A 19,203-nucleotide genomic window follows, 5' to 3' on the forward strand; every position below is an offset into this window, starting at 1 on the left:
CCTTGACCACAATTATGTCTTCTGAAGCTTGCATTTGGTCAGTATGCAATTTCTCTGATGATAGATTGTTGAAAAAGTTGTTCATCTCTTCCTCCGTGAACCAACTGCCATTCATCTGTTAAACATTTTAATTTGGTTGCTATTTGTTAACAAAAATATATTATAAATAGTAGAATTAAATAATAATATATACTTACAAAGCCACCATGTTCATTAATGTTAAAGTTTTCTGGACAAGACATCAAAAACTTGAACATATAGTAAAGAACATAGTATCCACATTTTTCACCGTCATCCTGTTGAGGAACCATTGGAATACTCAAATTGAACTGGAAAACATCATCAGTTCCTTGTACTGACTCATTCTTATACATTTGGTACACAAATCTGCATAAAAAATTTCCTATTAAAACAACACAGTCGTCATAAATAAATCATTAAAATCTAAAATACTAATCAAATAGAGAATGTACTGTTTGATGCACGGTTCTAGGTTCTTTGGTTCTGCTTCTTGAACTGAGTCCAATAACAGCATACATGGACTTTTTTCATTCATCTCCAAATCTTCTCCCAAGTTACAGAGTATGAGAAGATTCCAATGATTACTGTCAAATGATTAAACCCACATTCTTATAGTTAGTGCATTCGGAGCAGTAAAATAATTTATAGGTCTTACGTTTTTGTTATATACCTTTGGCAGATGGGAACAAAAACATATCTGCAAGCAAATATCTTTTGCTTCTTTATCCACTTCCACACGTTGCTTTTCTCAATTGCTGTAGAATCTTTTTTCTTTGCCTTTTTAACTACATCCATATATGATATGAAGAACATAGGGTCGAAAAACGAACATCCCGTCTTCCTTTCTTCTGGTATAATCTTCAAAATAACCTATATCAAACATGTTATAGGTTACCAAAATTACCAAACTGCCTAATAGTTATAATGTGCCAAATAATTTACCTCATATACTCATCAAAAAATTTTGTGTCCAGTTGTCCTTCATGACGCGTTCTACAGATGATTCGTAGTCGTTTTCCTTTATTTTTATTCTGTCCTGATGCTTTGCTTCCACTCTTCTTTCCGGATTTTATTTTAAGTCCTGCGATGTATTATACAGTCAGTGTGCTGAAAATATTTAATAGAAACAACTACAGATACATTATAATCCTGATGCATTAAAATCCTGATGAATTACAGCGATATCCAATTTACACTATCACAAAATCATTGTTTTCCATATAAAACATAGCTATAATCATTACTAATATAATGACTCCACTGTAGAACCATATCTACAATTCTGTTTCATTATAAAAGCAAATTACAGCAAGTCTAATTGACTCTGTTACTGAATCATTGTCTTTCACAAAAAACATAGCTCTGAGGATTACTAATATAATTACTCTATTGTAGAACCAGTTACACATTTCTGATAATCTTACAAAACAAATAAAATCATTTTTTTTCACACTATACATAGCTCTCAGGATTACTGATGAAATGACTCCACTGTAGAACCAGATCTAAAGTCCTGATGCTTTCACAAAAACAAATTACAACATATTACATTGACTCTATCACAGAATCATTTGTTTTTCACATAATACCTAGCTCTGAGGATTTCTAATCTAATGACTCTAATGTAGAACCAATCTACATTCCTGATGCTTTCAAATAACCAAATTACAACAAATCAAATTGACTCTATCACAGAAACATTGTTTTACACATAACACATAGCTGTCAGGATTACTGATGAAATGACTCCACTGTAGAACCAGATCTAAAGTCCTGATGCTTTCACAAAAACAAATTACAACATATTACATTGACTCTATCACAGAATCATTTGTTTTTCACATAATACCTAGCTCTGAGGATTTCTAATCTAATGACTCTAATGTAGAACCAGTTCTTCATTCATGATGCTTTGACAAAAGTGAAGCATATTCAAATTGACTCTATAGCTTAATAAATTATAGAATCATTATGTTAATTAGGTATTAATGATTAAACACTTAATATATTTGTGTTTCTATAATAGAATCATAGCTTCTTAAACCTAAACTTATAAATTCCTTAATCGACTCGATTTTAGAAGCATAAACACACATGCAACCTCAAATCAAAGTCAAATCAAGCTCAAATTATAACAAAACATTCGCAAAATTATTATACTGAGGTTCTATTACAGAATCAGTAAAAACAATACAATCGAGTGTAAAAACAAGCTGAAATCGTCAATTTCGGTTACCTTTTCCCAGCATTCTGTATCGTGTTTGTGATTCGTAATCTCTGATTGAAATCCGCCTTCTCTTGCTCGCCAGAAATCACGCGCTCGGTCGAATCTCTTTTGCTCTCTTTCTCTTGCTCTCTCTCTCTCTCTCTCTCCAGTCGTGTGTATAGGTGTGTGTATAACGGTCACGCCGTGTTTGTTTTTGAGTAGTTGAGTTCTGTTTTTATATTTTATATCAAAATTAATATCAGCCGTTGGATTAATATTAAAATTTTAAGGGCTGGATAAGGGGTCTCCATGGTTCTCCACATAAACTGATTCTCCATAGAGTGGGACTATATATATATATATATATATATATATATATATATATATATATACACACACACACACACATATATATATATATATATATATATATATATATATATATATATATATATATATATATATATATATATATATGCACATATATATATAGGGATAGGATCAAATAAAAACTTTTTTAAGTTACAAACTTACAAACTTTTTTTTATTCTCCCATCGTGTTAATCCTTAGTTATATAAAGTATCCATGTTGAAAATTTTTCAAAAAACATCACAATTTTTAAAAATAACGCATAAATAAATCGCGTTTTCAACACATTTATAACTGGGGTTCAACATCGGGTGTTGAACACTAATTATCATTGTGTTGAATATATCTAAAAAGATGTTTAAACTATACCTCTGGGGTTTGGGTAGGGTCTAAAACATAAATATTAGTTATATAACATGTTTACCTTAGTTCTTACATTTAAAAATTGGTTTATGTACTTCTCCACCACTATTTTAATCGATGTTCAACAAAATATGTTAAAAAAATGTTGAACTCAAGTTACATATGTGTTGAACAAAAAAAGTTTGTAAGTTTGTAAGTTTGTACCAGAACCCTCCCCTATATATATGTGTATATATATATATTATGTTATAAGTAAAAAATTGAAATTTAGAAAAACAAAAAGAAAACATATCATTATTGTTTATCATATTTTTTTTTTAGATAAATATATTTAGTATTAAAACAAATTAGTAGAGAGAATATTTGTAAATTATACTTTAAGATAATATGATAAATTAATATTTTCATGGTGAAATATGAATTCGTGATCCATTAAAAGTATAAAAAAATAATAACATATATATAAATATATCTAGGCCACATAATATTATGTATTATTATTTATTATGTTATTGTTTGAAAATAAATAATTTTGATATCGAACTAACATAAATTATAAAGTAAAGGTTGATATACTATTATTTATCGTGTTATTTCTCGTACATAAAAATTATAAGTATCGTAGAGAGAATATTTATAAAAAAATTTAAAGATAATGTGACAACAAAAAAATTTTCAAAATGAAATCCACACATAAAAAATATGAAAAATTAATGTCTTACATATAAATATACAATCAGTCACATTGAAAAGATATAAAAAATTAATTCATGCATGATCAAGAAATAATATACTAAAAAAAATGCTCTCACTCTCACACACACACACACACACACACACACACACACATATATATATGTATCATGTAACTTTAAGAAAGTATAAGAATGTAGTGTTTACATACAATCAGGTGCTGGTTGATGAAACTCTCTTCATTCGAGGTACAAGTTGATGCGATAAAAGTGTAAGGGATGTCACCAAGAGGATCAAATTACCTTAAACAAACAAATAGGTTGATTAGCAAAGCTTCTCCACATTACAGGTTATATAAAAAATATATAAAGATATAAGGATCACTTACAAAGGTCATGATGGTTGATGAAGTTGGATGATTGTGTTATACAAGGACATGAGAGGAAGTGGAGAGAGTTGTGCACAAGTAAGTTGATGAGGTTCACGTCAGGAAAGAATTTTATTTTTACGTATGTAACTAGAAAAATTTTCTTGTTCAAGTATAATAAAACTAGAATAAGTTGTACATATATATACACACATGAGTGATTGAATATGAAAAAACTAACTATTAATAACATTAATCTAAAAAATATAGATTCATGTATTGAGAAAATATGAATATGAATGTATATTAAGTACATTGTACTGGGCTTGAGCATAATTATCCGAAACTGGTCCAAACCGGCCGATCCAAATCGCCCAAACTGAATATTTCGGTTTCTTAACGGTTTGGTTTGGTTTTGGTTCTGGTAATTAGAAAACCGAAAATTTTCGGTTTGGTTTCGTTTTTTACCTTCAAACCGACCGAAATATCCGAACCGAACCATTAGCACATATTTTATATAATTAATATTTTATATATTTAGTTTAGGTATTTAAGTGTTCAAGTTTTGATCAATATTTATTACTTTTAAAATTATTATTCCCCTTTTACTCCATCCTTATTTTATCTACTATTCATTAATAATCAACCTTTTCTTTTTCTCTTTTAAATAAAATATTTTGTTTAGTTTTTAAAATAAAATGAATTACTTGTTTTTATAACAACGTATAAGGGTAGCACCTAAAATTATTTATATCGAAGAGTAATACAAATTTCACCTTTATCTTATATTAAGTATTTCGTTAAGTGACAAAAAAATAGAGCACGTGCAATTATTATAAATTAATAAAAGTGTACAATTTTTTTAATATTTTGGTATTAAACCGAAACCAAACCGAACCAGTCTGTTAAGAATCGGTTCGGTTTGGATTGGTTTTTATAACATTCGGTTTGGATACGGTTTGTAAATTTTCAAAACTGAAAAATTCTGTTTGGTCCGGTTTGGACCTCCAAAACCGTCCAAACTGAACCGTGTTCACCCCTACATTATACTATGTAAATAAGATACTGTGCATATATAAATTAATCTGAATATATATAAATGATTAGGTAAGATACTATGTACACGTTAATTAATTTGATTATACGTCTTTATACAGCCTCTGCACAGAAAAGAAGAAAGGCAACAATGTAATCTCTCTGAATTGCACTAGACAATTTTGATTTGCATTTTAGCAACCATGATTATAAACAGATAGAAAGTAAAGGAGATATCACGTGAGAGACATGTGATATGTTTTTATTCTTTTTTTAAATTAATTTTTCAGTATTCTTTTAATTAGTATACTAGTCAGCTGCTTACATGTAAAAAAACGTTTGCCACATCTAGGACTGAGCATTCGGTCGGTTCGGTCCAGAACCGGACCGAAATTTTCTTTTGGACCGAACCAGAACCGAACCGAAATCGGTTCGGTTCGGTTCTTTCCCCAAGAACCGAAGTTTTCTTAAAAAAAATGAAAAAACAACTGTTGAATTATCAATAACATTTAATCACCTCCCGACACAAGAGTACGGGATCAACATAATTCACTGTACATATACATAATAAGGTCAGATTTTAAGTAAGATCTACAAAAGACGATAAGTGATTATATAAAATTACCTGAAAGAACTTAAGCCATTTTATGTGCGAGCGAATGATGATGTAAAATAATTATAGCTTTTGATTTGATTGTACCAAAGGTAAGCTTTGAGCAAATAGGTCTTAACAAGATTCAGCGCATACAGCTTCATTCGTTTCTAAAGTAAGAATCAATTATCTAAAAGTCGATGGTCGGAACTCTAATCGGTAGTCACAACGAGGAGCGTTTCAATATGTTAGAGTAAAGGAATTAGATATTAGGGTTTATGGATGGAAGATAAGAGGTTGAATCTGAACAGAATATGCAAATTACTACAGTATCTATTAACATATATTTTATATAATATATTAATATAAAAAGTTCGGTTTATTCGGTCCAGAACCGAATTTTTTTTGAAAAGACCGGACCGAACCGAAATTTAATTCGGTCCGGACTGAAAAACCAAATAGACCGAAATAACCAGAAAATTGGAACCGAACCAGACCGAATTGATACGGTTCGGTTTTTCGGTTCCGATTCGGTTTTGCTCACCCCTAGCCACATCAGCGAGATGTCCGTCAGAATCTCACTAACGGAAGGACCGAATCAGGAAGCATTCAAAATTTTAGTAACCTAGGATGTAAAATCTTTAGTTCAGGGACCTGAACAATAAAAATGGAAAAATTTAGTAGTGACATATCAATTGATTTTCCTAAAAGAAAAAAAAAAAAAGAAGTCCGCTGCTGGCCAAACAAGCCCTTAATTAGCCAAAAATTGTTGTACAACTAATAAACCCTAGAATTGTTGAAGCAGCAGAAGCAAAAGCAAGAGCAAGAATGACGCAGAAATCGAGTTTGTTCAAGGGCAAGAAGACGAAGAAAATAGTTCCTCCTAGTCGTCATGGCAAAGCCCCTGCTATTCGTAAAGGTATATACATACATATATCATATATATATTGTGTGTGTGTGTTTGTATTTATATGTATTTCATGGTTTTGATGCTATGTATTGTGGTTTTAGGTAAAAGGGCTATTAAACCTTCCAAAGTAACCAAAGAGATGGACGCTAGTCGTGTAAGTTTCCATTTTGTATATATTCGGACGTGTTATAAAGTGTTGTGATTGAGAAAATTAAGTAATTTTAATTCAAGAGTCAAGTGGGTTCTGTTTGCATCATTGTCGGGTATTGTTAGTGTAAAATGTGTTGATAATCAAGTTCCGGTGTGTATCTTTAGAGTGTTCCCGTAGACACTACACTTGACTTGGAAAGTCGAGAAATATGTTGAAAATTGTGAAAAGTTCTTGACCTTTTTGGAAATTGCCACACCTGGTATGCAGAAGAGTTTGATTTTGACATTTGTAGTTGAAGTCGAGGGTTTATGTTATTGGTTGGTATATAGTTTTCTGATGTTATTTCTTGCGTTTGGGTCTTTCAGCCACTTGTGATATGCCTGAGTTTTGCACCTAGTTAAAGCATATGTTTTTAATTTGTGTGTGTATGGAACTAGTCAACTAGGGATGCCAAAAAAAAAAAACTGATCATAGAGATACACTGAATTGATGAAGATGTTAAAATAGTGGAGATCACATCAGTACCACATATGTCGTTTTGTTTTAATTGTTCAATATTTTTTTTAGCTGTTCTATCTTCGCTCAGATAAATATTGTTCATTCATTTGAGATAAATTGATTATACTATGTATTTCGACTGGTTTCCGTGTCCTTTATTTTGGTCCACTGTTAGATACTTTGTCTGAGGCTGCATCGTTGCTTTCAGTATCCCTTTTCTCAGATGTTCTTATATTATTAGGTCTCACTTTGCATATGGATGCCCCATCTTAATTTATGGCCTGGTTTCATCCATTTGTTACCTTTGTTTTAGGGGTCTCTTATTTACAGGACCATCTTCAACATTCTTATCATGATTTTTGTCCATATGATCTGGTTGATCCATGAAGTGTGATAACTGTATACATCATTATATTATCTTCTCTGAATCTGTTGTAGCTAGAGTTATATGGTCTTCTTTTAGGTTGCCTCGCCTTTTGGCTTACTCTTTTGAATCTTCGCGCTATGTGTGGAAGTACTAGTTTTCTGCAATCATTTGATGTCGGAGAGGTTGATTTCCTTGTCATATTTTTCCATAAAATTTATTGAACTTCGGTAGCATACAAAGTATTATTCTTCCTTTGTTGAAGTGCGATCATGGACAAAGTATAACTGCTGTAACTCGTCGCCTTTCATGGATTAAGCTTGAGATTGTATCGTTATTTCAGTAAAATCTTGAATTTTTGCCCAGTAGTTTAGGACTATCTGTAATGACTAATGAAGCTATACCTGGTCCAACCAAGTTCCTTACTGGATTGACTCTGCTTCAGTCTAATATGATTTTAAGATATTTCTAGTATCACATTATATCTTCTTGTTGGACTATATTAGTTTACGGTTGTATCCGGTTTTACATTTGGTCCTATTTTCAGGTTATCTCTTACTCTTAAATCTGTAGCTCCTGTCAAATAATGAACAAATTACCGTTGCTAAATTATGGAATAACCATGATATTATTATCTTTCAGGGTTTTAATAGTCATGGTCTTAGTACTTGTAACTTTTTTAATTTTGTGAAAATATGATACAAAGACTGTAATCCATGTTAACGAAGTTGACGAATGTAATTAAGGTCTCTTGGTTAGAACTTAATAACTTTATAACCTTTTCCTTTGTTTGAGATGATAAAGGAAAGAGATACAGAATCTATTACAGGATTCTGTTTACCCTTTTGTGATGCGAATTTAATGTATCAGGTGTTCCCTTCTATTTGAAAAATGCTACTAGTTAAGTGTTACACCTGTAACGTCATTAATATGGCACACTGAGTGAGAAGCTAATACTAGCTCTCAGTAGACTCGTTGCAATCGGTTGTTTTCATACGGGTTTAACAGAACTTAATGTTGCTCTACCTTTTGATGGTTCCTTCTTTAAATCCATTTTCCCCTGATTGTTTTTTTGTTAACCAGGAACTGAGCAAGTTCATAAACCACTGCAATGAGGTAAAAGCAGCGACATCTGCTACCAAGGAAGGCGGACAATTGAGTATTGTCAAAACTCTCACCGAGGCTGCTAGTAGCGCAAAAAAACAGTCATAGACAACACTATTTAGATTTGGTACAAATAGCACTGGAGTTCTTTTCCCTTGTTTTTCTTGGTTAGCGATTGTTATGTTGTTTGTTACTTGGAATGGTCATTTACACAATGGAGCAGACATAGTGTTAATTTTTGATTTAAGTTTTTGAATCGGTAATTGATTTCTTTATGTAATTCTAATTTCTTGATATATATAAATATATATTACATTATTATATATTATATTATTACATATATCGTATACAAGCTAGATGCTATGTGGCATCACATAAACTTTAGCGGCGAACAAAATGTGCAACTACAGTACTTGACCCTGATCTTCTATCCTGTGTAATCAGCAAATCATACTACTGGTGCTAGCAAGTTGAGAGGAATTGCTGAGGTGGTTGAAACAAAGAATATATCAACCCCTGAGACAATCAAAGAAGAACTTGAAGAAAGCTCTAGGTTCAAGTACATTTATAAATTGAGTGGAAGAAAGGGTTGCAAGCTAATTTCCTGGTGGTCTTGTACCATGGTAGTTTTCGTTTTCAGATGAGAAGACTGGAAAGAGATGGGAAAGAGCTGTTCTGGGCTTATTATGGCTCACCTCAACTGTTTAAAGTGGGATGATGGAACTGCAAAACCCTTAATAAAAACCATACCACGGACACTATAACAACCACGATACCTAGATTTGGTAAAAATTAGGGGGCGTTTGGATTAAGGTTGGGAGTGAGAATCGGGAACAAGAATGGAGGTTTGGATTAAGGTTGGGAGTGGGAATCGGGAACAGAATGGGGGTATGGGAATGGGAATGGTATGGAAATCTCTACTTATGCATGTGATTGGGAATGAGAATGGTATGGAAATCTCTGCTTGTGTATGTGATTGAGGTTCTGATTCCTGTTAACCGTGCTCATTGAACCAAACACCCCTTAGTGTCTAGCTAGCAAAGAAAACAGGTAAACTACGGGATACATATTACTGTCTCAAGTCTCAAATTAAAATAAAACTGATAAAAACAAACCGTCAACATTATTATCATGAATCTCCCCACAAGAAAGTCTTTTAGGGTCATTATCTGCGACTCCACAACGATGTCATAGAATCATTAATGTGGGGGGAAGGGGTTGCGGGTTTAAACATCGACACCTAGTTGCACCTCAAACTGCTTATGCTCCTTGTAAATTTTCTAAATGGTCTTAGGCCACCAAGTAGAAAGCAAGATTCATTTCTCAGTCTCACTGGCAGAGGTGCCAGGACTTTCAGTCTCGACAAACTCTCTCTCCTGTGTCTTCCTTTTTCGATGACCACTATCTGAGCCCCTAAGCATCAAAAAGACTACGTTCAACTGACTGAATAATGTAAAATGTAATCATACAAGAGAAATTAGAAACGGAAAACCAAGTGCAAGAACATCATTATTTTTCGAACATTTAGTAAATATAGCACAAGACGAGAAGGGAAGTCAAGAGGTACCCGAGGAACAAGGTTGTCATTGAATCCTCGATTTCAGTTCCAGGTACACATGCTGAGGCCTGACTTGAGGCCACATGTTCAATGAGATGATACTTGTTTGGCTTTTGGTTATTAAGGTATTTTGACACTGGGGGCGCATTTTTTGGGAAAAAACTGAGAAGCTCCTCAACCTGTAAGTAGTTAAAAGCGAAGATAATAGCTCAAACCAATGGAGTGATGTTATCAATCAGTTTGAAAATTGCAACAGATGACAGAAGTACCAAATGGATATTTAATTTACCTCTCTGTGCAAAATATCATTCGCCAGCATGACTTCCTTTCCCTGATATGAAGAACAGAAAGAAAAAACAAAAAAAATAATCAACCTGATGAAGCAGCTTGGATATCATTCAATCCAGATAAATTTTTTTTTTTTGACAAATATGGCTTATATCCTTACAAATGAGTATCTGTTCTACGAAATAATATCCTTAATATAGCACCAGCACCACGTTCTTTCAGTGTGGACACTATACATGCAGGATACTGCACTATATTACTCTCAGTATTCTACAAATTAAATTTTCAGGAATATAAAACCTACTTTAGGATTTCTACTTGATACTCAACAAACCTAATTCCATTCTTTAAAAAATATTTTAGGTTCTACGTCTTAAAAATATCTTTATCAATTACTTGGAAGCTAGTGATAGCAGTAATGATCAGCTATGTAAATTCATACCTTGTTTATTAATTGTTCCAGTTTCTCCTCTAGCAATTGCTCCTGAGATATTTTAACAAATAGTTAATTATGAGCTATCTATCTACATAAACACTTCATTATATAGAAACTGAGATAAAGGTAGTAATATCAAGTAACCTTTTTCTCCTTCACAGATAATAAGCCTTCAGTCATAAGCCTCTCTAACTGCTGCAATTCTTTGAAGTCCAAGTCAGTAAGGGCCTTTTCCATAATCTTCCTACAAAATAGAAAAAATAACTGCGGTAAGGAGCTATTTGCACATGTTCTCGACTGCTTTAACAGATAAAACGTAACTTACATGTATTCTGACTTGAGATCTTCAAACTGCACTTTCTGAAACTCCGAGTCCTGAACCTCCTCCTCCTGAAACACAATACCAGAAGAGATATAAGAACCAAGATATACAAATTAAGAAACTCTAAAAAAATAGGCATTTTATCCAGTGCCCTGTACTATAATGAACTAGATAATACAAACCTGTTGGCAAGCATTAATGTAATAACAAGGACCAGTAAATATTACTTTGTTCTGAAAAGGGTACTCGTTTCTAGAGAAATTTGCTTGTACTAATTCAGTCTTATCCTGATGTCGCCAATGGGGCGAAAATAAAGTTAAAAAACAAGAGTATGATAAACTGGGACTAGCTTAATACGCCATCAATCTACGAAGATTTTTTCGACACACCAAAGTATTATAATTATATCCTTCTAAGATTTTTTTCTTTTGCTTAAAATCAAGATATTTACCCATCCTTGACAAACGAATTGTTAAAATTTTGGACTCCCTCAGCATGTGTTAACATGGAAATATATAGTTTTCCTTATCCATGGACTTGACTCTAAAATAGACAAGGGCAACTGAATAAATAGAAGTAGAAGAAACACTTAAGGTGCTGTCCTGTCCACAAATTGAGTGGACAGGAAGCATTAGATTGATACTAAGACACACAAGGAACCCTACCTATGTCAGCACATCTAGTCACCAGAGTCCAAACGACCACGACCATGAGACTGCCCTTGACTTATAAATATTTACTCAAAAATACAACAAAGCGGTTAATGGTTGCTCATTTCGACAAATCTAGACATCTCTTATTACCTTCTCTGGAGTTTTAAATTTTGTAAGAAAACATCAGAACGCAATTGTCCTGGACTTCCAATCCCTCAAAGAGTAAGCCCCATATACAAAGGACTCTTAAGACTTATTGCAATATATCTGCAAGTTATTATATGCCACCGGACATCTATCAGGTACTACTTTATAAATAAAAAGATATGAAGCCGATGATGTGCAGCCAACTCACACTCCAATTGGTTGGGTCGTACAGAATAGAGAAATTTAAAGTGGATCGACGAAATTGGAGGAGGTAATAGCAATTAGCAGATAGATTAGTAGATTGCATTTTCTTATCAGTGGCTCACATTTCCTATGATAAAATTTAGAAAAAAGAAATAACCATTCATTTATAAATCCTAAAGAATGAAATCTAACGTGGAATAGTCAATAGATTGATGGAATATACACAAATGAATCCAAGCATGGGTAAGTGTGAGTTTACTTCCATTCCAACCAAACCAAACTTAAGGGCCACTGATCTGTTGATTATTCAATGGCTTCATTAATATTTTAGCTGATAGCATTAACAAAGTGCTCATCTCCCACTCAAACTGGCTTTTCTAAACTTTTCCTAGAAAATTGACTATATTTATAATACAAAATTGTATATTATGTATAAAATATAGATTATGGAAACAATATTTGTAAAGATACATTTGGGGGCATTTGGATGGTATGTGGGAATGGAAATCGGGAACGAGAATGAGGATATGGGGATGGGTATCTCAAGTGGTGTGCAAAGAATGATTTACCCATCAAGTGGGATTGAGGTTCCCATTCGATAACAAAATTGCCAATCCAAACAGCAACACATGGGTTTGAGGTTCTGAAATTGTATTACCGATCAAGTGGGATCTATTAACCATGAATCAAAAGCCCCCTAGATCTATTATTAGATATAATTTTTAAATTGTAAAAATGCAGTTATCTTCAATTTTCCTTCGACCAGAATGTCAAACAAGCCAGTTTGTGTAAGACAGAGTACTATAGCTTAATCAACCAGATTCACAGAAAGCGTCAAATAGAGACCTATAACATATGAAAAAACCAAGAATTGCAAGATAGACTTTTAGTATGATGATCTAGAATCCTCAAGCGTTTACACGATCAAAACTGCTATTAGTAAATAAGATAAGTGAAGATAGCTGTCGTCATGTAAAAAGTTTCCTTGCTAGGCTCATGAAAGACATTCTCTTTCTAGCTTTCTAAAGTTGGGCATCTCAGTGAAGAAAAAATATTTACTATTCTTGAACTAATTGATCAATTCAAAACATCTGTATGAACCATATGACCACAAATGACTAGCTTCCTCAAAACCTAGGTTCTGGGATGCATCACTAATAGGATCATATATGAATGAGCCTTATGCTAGCATGCATAATATAAGTACAGAAATAGTAACCCAATTTTTATTGTACAGTTAGGTACCTCACAGTTGTTAGAAGACTTAAACATAAATGAGGTAATATATTACTTCATGTTAGCATCTGTGTCATCCCGTGAGTGTCTGATAGAGAAGCGGAATGCTAAAAACATTTTAAAGAAACATAGTACATACCAATACTTCAGACTCTTCTTCAGAGACAGACGATTCAAGCCATTCGTTGTATCTTGAAAGTGTTTGAAGCATACTGCAATAGTGAACAACGCCAAGCAAATTATGTTACACTGACAAACATATAAATCAATACTTATTCAAGCACAAATATTATATTTGGGAGGGATGCGGTCTTTATATAGCATTTTTTATATATTACTCAATACAAAACTAATTTACTCAAGTTATTGATGATGAAATGGTGCTCTCGTGTTGTAACATCCCACTGCAGGTTTGAAGTATCTAAAACAATGCAAACGAATTCAAGTAGAGCTCAATTACTGAAGCAATGAGTTCATAATATTGGCTTGCATAATATATAATCAAGGAAAAACATATTTAGGCATTACTAGGCATCTCACCTATCACTTTTTTTAGTGAGAATGATCATACACTAAATGATCATACAGCTCATTTATCTTGTAAGATAGCTAGTTTTGCGGCTTCTTTTTTAATCTGGAAGTAGACGATTAGCTTTCAATTGGTAGCTTAATAAAGGGAGTACGGCCAGACTTGAACATAGATCTTAAAAAAGTATCAGTGTGTAAACATTTTCTAATTCTATCACCTTAAAGTCACTTCGCTATGTGGTCATCTAACCAGTACTGTCTCCTATTCTCAATTAGGTTTCAACATTTCTCTATTGAGCACCAGTACTCAATATCTCAGGTCTCCTAAATTGACAGAAGTAACACAATGTAACTACTCAAGGCCAACTGTCCTTAACTTCTTTGTGGAAGCTTAACTATACTCCCTCGGTCCCACTGAGTTGTATATATCAGAGACGGGGACGCGACACGCACTTTAATACTCCTGTAACAGTTTTATAACTTATTTTTAAGATATCTTTAAATAAATATTTAATATTTAAATTTTCATCCCGAAAAATAAAATTTTAAAATTAAAATGCGTGTCGAGCAGAAAAAACAGCGAAGAACATGCAATTCATACACAATCTTCAAAGTAATTTAGTAACCTGGAACTAGCATACTGGAAAAGCCTGCCAGTGCTAGAGAAAATGATGACAGCAATTTCAGCATCACAGAGAATCGAGAGTTCCCGAGCTTTCTTCATCAAACCAACACGCCTCTTCGAAAATGTCACCTGCCTTCTGCCCACATTCTCGATCGTCTCTATTTCAAGCTTTCCTCTGCCCATCTCTCCGATTTCTTTGATCTCTCTCTCTGTCTCTGTCTCTGTTTTGAGAGAGGGGAGATTTATGTTGTTATTTTTTTATAGTATCCGGAGAAAGAGATAGAGATGCATTTATAGTATAGAGCCAACGACAGTTACGAGCGAGAAACGCCTGTTTTGCATGGCACTTTAGATTTTTGCATGACTCACCTCCTCTGCTTTCGACACTTTGAGGAATCCGCTTCTGGCACGTGGGTCCCTTTCTTTATTTTATGGAACTGAGGTCCCTATCGATACTGTTATAAAAATCTTCGATTTAATCCCTGTAATGTTCCCCAGTGATTCGATTTTTGGAACGTGATTAATTTATAAATGTTTTTTAATCAAAATATTTATGTAATAATTTATTAAACTTTAAATACTTTATCACTGTAATATTAAGAATTTTAGAATCTATAATATATTTATTAATAAATAACTACTATAATAATAATTAAAAAATTTAAAAAATTAATATTAAAATACGTTCGATTTTCATTCCGATTAATCCCCGATTTTCGATTAATTCTAAATCAGTATCTCAATCGATTAGGTCCGAATTTCGATTTCTATAACACTCCTCGTGGAGGGTAACTTCAAAAAAAACTTTTGACGAGATATCTACTAGTGATTTTGGAGTCTCTTTTTCAGTTTGAAAAGAAAGACAAGAGCTAAGTCTATTTTGTTTATTCGTGAGAAAGATATGAAAATACTGCAATAAAAATTGATATCACATATAACTCTCTAATAAAATTACAAATTAAACAAAAATATTATACATAGTAGAATCGTCAACATCCATTACAATACTAAAAACTTTTAAATATGAAAAAAATCAAAATCTTGAACATAAACCACTTCACATCAGGCTCACCAACTTTTCCTCTCGTTTCTGTAAAAATCATTATATAAAATTTTGATAATATTAAAATATGAATGTGTTAGATAGATCAAAAATACGGCGCTGCACAAGTAATTTTGACTTTAAAAGGTTAATTTCATATATTTTATTATTACTTAATCAAAAATTAAGATTTATTATTGATAAATAATATGTTTTCCATCATTTTCAATATAATAAAAAAATAAAATTTATATAATAATTAAAAAGATCATTGCACGAACTATAAACTAGTATTTATACATAATACCAAATATTTTGAAAATTATTTTCAATTTTTTTTGCTAAATATTAATTGATAATATTTGATTATTTCTAAACATTACTCTTTATAATATATAAATTACCTGCATCCCAACAGTTCCCTCCAAATTATGTCCTTTAACGTACAAGACTCGATACACCTAGAAATTAAAATAAACTGTGCCAAATTATATCATTTAATATACGAAACCCGATACACCCATAAATTAAAACCATACAATGTCATATCGTTTGAAATTTTTTTACACCCGATACACCTAGAATTTAGGGTTTTTTTTATTCATAACTATGTTTTCAATCTTATTTCCAAAAATACTACCTTATCCAATCTTATCATCAAAAATACTACCTTCTCTAAAATATTTTCAAAAATACTGTGGTTGCATATGCAACCATATATGCAACCATATATATATATATATAGGGGAGGGTTCTGGTACAAACTTACAAACTTACAAACTTTTTTTGTTCAACACATATATAACTTGAGTTCAACATTTTTTTAATATATTTTGTTGAACATCGATTAAAATAGTGGTGGAGAAGTACGTAAACCAATTTTTAAATGTAAGAACTAAGGTAAACATGTTATATAATTAATATATATGTTTCTAGACCCTACCCAAACCCCAGAGGTATAGTTTAAACATCTTTTTAGATATATTCAACACAATGATAATTAGTGTTCAACACCCGATGTTGAACCCCAGTTATAAATGTGTTGAAAACGCGATTTATTTATGCGTTATTTTTAAAAATTGTGATGTTTTTTGAAGAATTTTCAACATAGATACTTTATATAACTAAGGATTAACACGATGGGAGAATAAAAAAAAGTTTGTAAGTTTGTAACTTAAAAAAGTTTTTATTTGATCCTATCCCTATATATATATATATATATATATATATATATATATATATATATATATATATATATATATATATATATATATATATATATATATATATATATATATATATATATATATATATATATATATATATATATATATATATATATATATATATATATAAGTAAGATCCTAAGAGAACTTTTTTATCGAGAGAACCAAGAGAACTAACCAAATTCTAATCCAATGGCTACTATAATTACAAGATTTAGTAAATATATATATCAATAATTCAGTAAAGGGAATAATCGGATATCAATAAAAAAATATCTTCAGCACCAATATTCATTTATGACCATATAATCAGATGATTTGATTAACATAAATAATAATAAGATATGTAATCAATTGATTTCCTTGTTTATATCTTCCATATCTTAATCAATCAACGAGAGCATTTAATGTGTATTAACTTTGAATTTCAAATTTCAAATTTTCAAAAGATTTACCATGATGAAAATATTTATTCATCAGAGATTCTTTCTAATATTTAGTTTTCTAATAAAGATTTTTCAAAATATTGTATAAATATTTAGTTACAGAATTAACTTGCAAATTCTATTATAGCAAACAATCAAAATTAAGATTCTTTAAAATATTCACTTATATGTTTTCTTATTAGGAGTTTTTATAATGATCTTTAAATACAAATTAAGTTAGTATTACATTTCAATAATAAAATTTTGAGATTCTTTAAAAAAAACTTAAAATAGATATTCGTTCAATTACTTAAAATAGATGTTTATGTCAATTTTATAAATAAACATTTTAAAATTCTACTATATATCATTCTTCGATATATGAACGAACATTTTAAAGAATCTTGGAACATTTTAAGGAATCTCAATTTCATACCAATTATATTTTATAATATATATATTAGAATCTACTATTAAATGTTATTTTTATAATTGAAGAAAAATATAAATATAAAATATTCACAAAAATCTTTAAGTGTAGATATATAGAATCTTAGCATATTATAATATGTAGTAATTCAACTAAATATTGAAATAAATAAATAACTTAATTTGTCATATTATATTTTAATAATGAGAAATGAGTTAGTAATTAGATCCCACAACTCTTCTTTTACTGATAAAAAAAATATAAATGTGACGGTCATTAGTAGATTCCTTAAGAGAATATAATTTTATTAAAATTCAATTATTTAGAAAGATAAATATAATGTTAATTAGTAGATTTTTTTGAAAGAATATAGTTGTAATAAAATTAAATTATTTAAAGCAATTGAGAGAATATATTTGTGTATTAAAATAAATATACAAGTATTTATTATAAAAATATTATTTGTTGGAGATTCTCTTAAGTGTTTTAAATATATGAAAATTTTAATTTACTATATTCCCTTTTAATAATGGGAAACTAGTTATTAAGTAGAATCTACAATTTTTCTTTTAGAGAAAGATAAATATGACGGGAATTAGTAGATTCTTTAGGAGAATGTAGTTATATTAAAATTTAATTTTTAAAAAGATGGATATGACTGTCATTAATAAATTCTTTTAAAGAAATATAACTGTAGTAAAATTCAATTATTTAAAACATTTGAGAGAATATATTTGTGTGTTAAAATAAATACAGAAGTATTTGTTTGAGAAATATTATTTGTCGGGAGATTCTTTTCGGTGTTTCAAATAAATGAAAATCTTAATTTGATTTCACAACTTTTCTAATATAGACAAAAATGAAAAGTACAGTGGTGATCAAGTAGACTCCTTAAGAGAATATAATTGTATTAAAATTCAACTAAGTTCTCTAAAATAATCTTTAATGTAATTTAAAATTCTCTTAAGTGTGCTATTAAGTATTATTGAATCTTAATATTAAAATAATTAAAAAAATAGTTAATGTTATTGTTTTCAAAAAGTAATAATAATAGTTTAGTGTGCTAATAAGATTAAAATTATATTAAAGTGTTCTACCAATTATTTCATTAATTTATTGAAAAGCTAAAACTAAAAAAATTATTTATTATATAATAATATTATAATTCTTTTAAGTGCTCTTTTAAAATTTTAGCTAGTGTTCTTTAATATATTCTTACAAAGAAATTTAAATTATATTAGTATAAGGATGATCATATTTACAAAAGTCAAAATCCAACAAAACATTTTTACGAAAGATTATTCTTTGTTAAGTGTTCTTTAAGTACACGTTAAACACAATAGTAGATAGAATTGTGAGCATATCCAAACGTTATCTGAAAGACCAAGTACATTAATAAAGCCATATAT

General features: G+C 30.6%; 2 protein-coding genes across 2 annotated transcripts; one reads left to right on the forward strand and one right to left on the reverse strand.

The window, feature by feature from the left end:
- Nucleotides 1-6,390: 6,390 nt before the first annotated feature.
- On the forward strand, nt 6,391-8,997 carry LOC108200726 (uncharacterized). Its single transcript, XM_017368972.2, has 3 exons — nt 6,391-6,566; nt 6,659-6,711; nt 8,654-8,997. The coding sequence occupies exons 1-3, from the start codon at nt 6,476-6,478 to the stop codon at nt 8,780-8,782; spliced, it is 273 nt and encodes a 90-aa protein (XP_017224461.1). The 5' UTR covers nt 6,391-6,475; the 3' UTR covers nt 8,783-8,997.
- A 233-nt stretch (nt 8,998-9,230) lies between these two features.
- Nucleotides 9,231-14,912, reverse strand: LOC108202122 (MADS-box transcription factor 23). The gene is made up of 8 exons (XM_017370503.2): nt 14,673-14,912; nt 13,658-13,730; nt 11,282-11,346; nt 11,101-11,200; nt 10,963-11,004; nt 10,522-10,563; nt 10,242-10,411; nt 9,231-10,087 (listed from the first exon to the last, which is right to left on the reverse strand). The coding sequence occupies exons 1-8, from the start codon at nt 14,852-14,854 to the stop codon at nt 9,991-9,993; spliced, it is 771 nt and encodes a 256-aa protein (XP_017225992.1). The 5' UTR covers nt 14,855-14,912; the 3' UTR covers nt 9,231-9,990.
- Between the last annotated feature and the right edge of the window lie 4,291 nt (nt 14,913-19,203).

This window comes from Daucus carota, chromosome 9, assembly GCF_001625215.2.
Source record: "Daucus carota subsp. sativus chromosome 9, DH1 v3.0, whole genome shotgun sequence".
NCBI lineage: Eukaryota > Viridiplantae > Streptophyta > Magnoliopsida > Apiales > Apiaceae > Daucus > Daucus carota.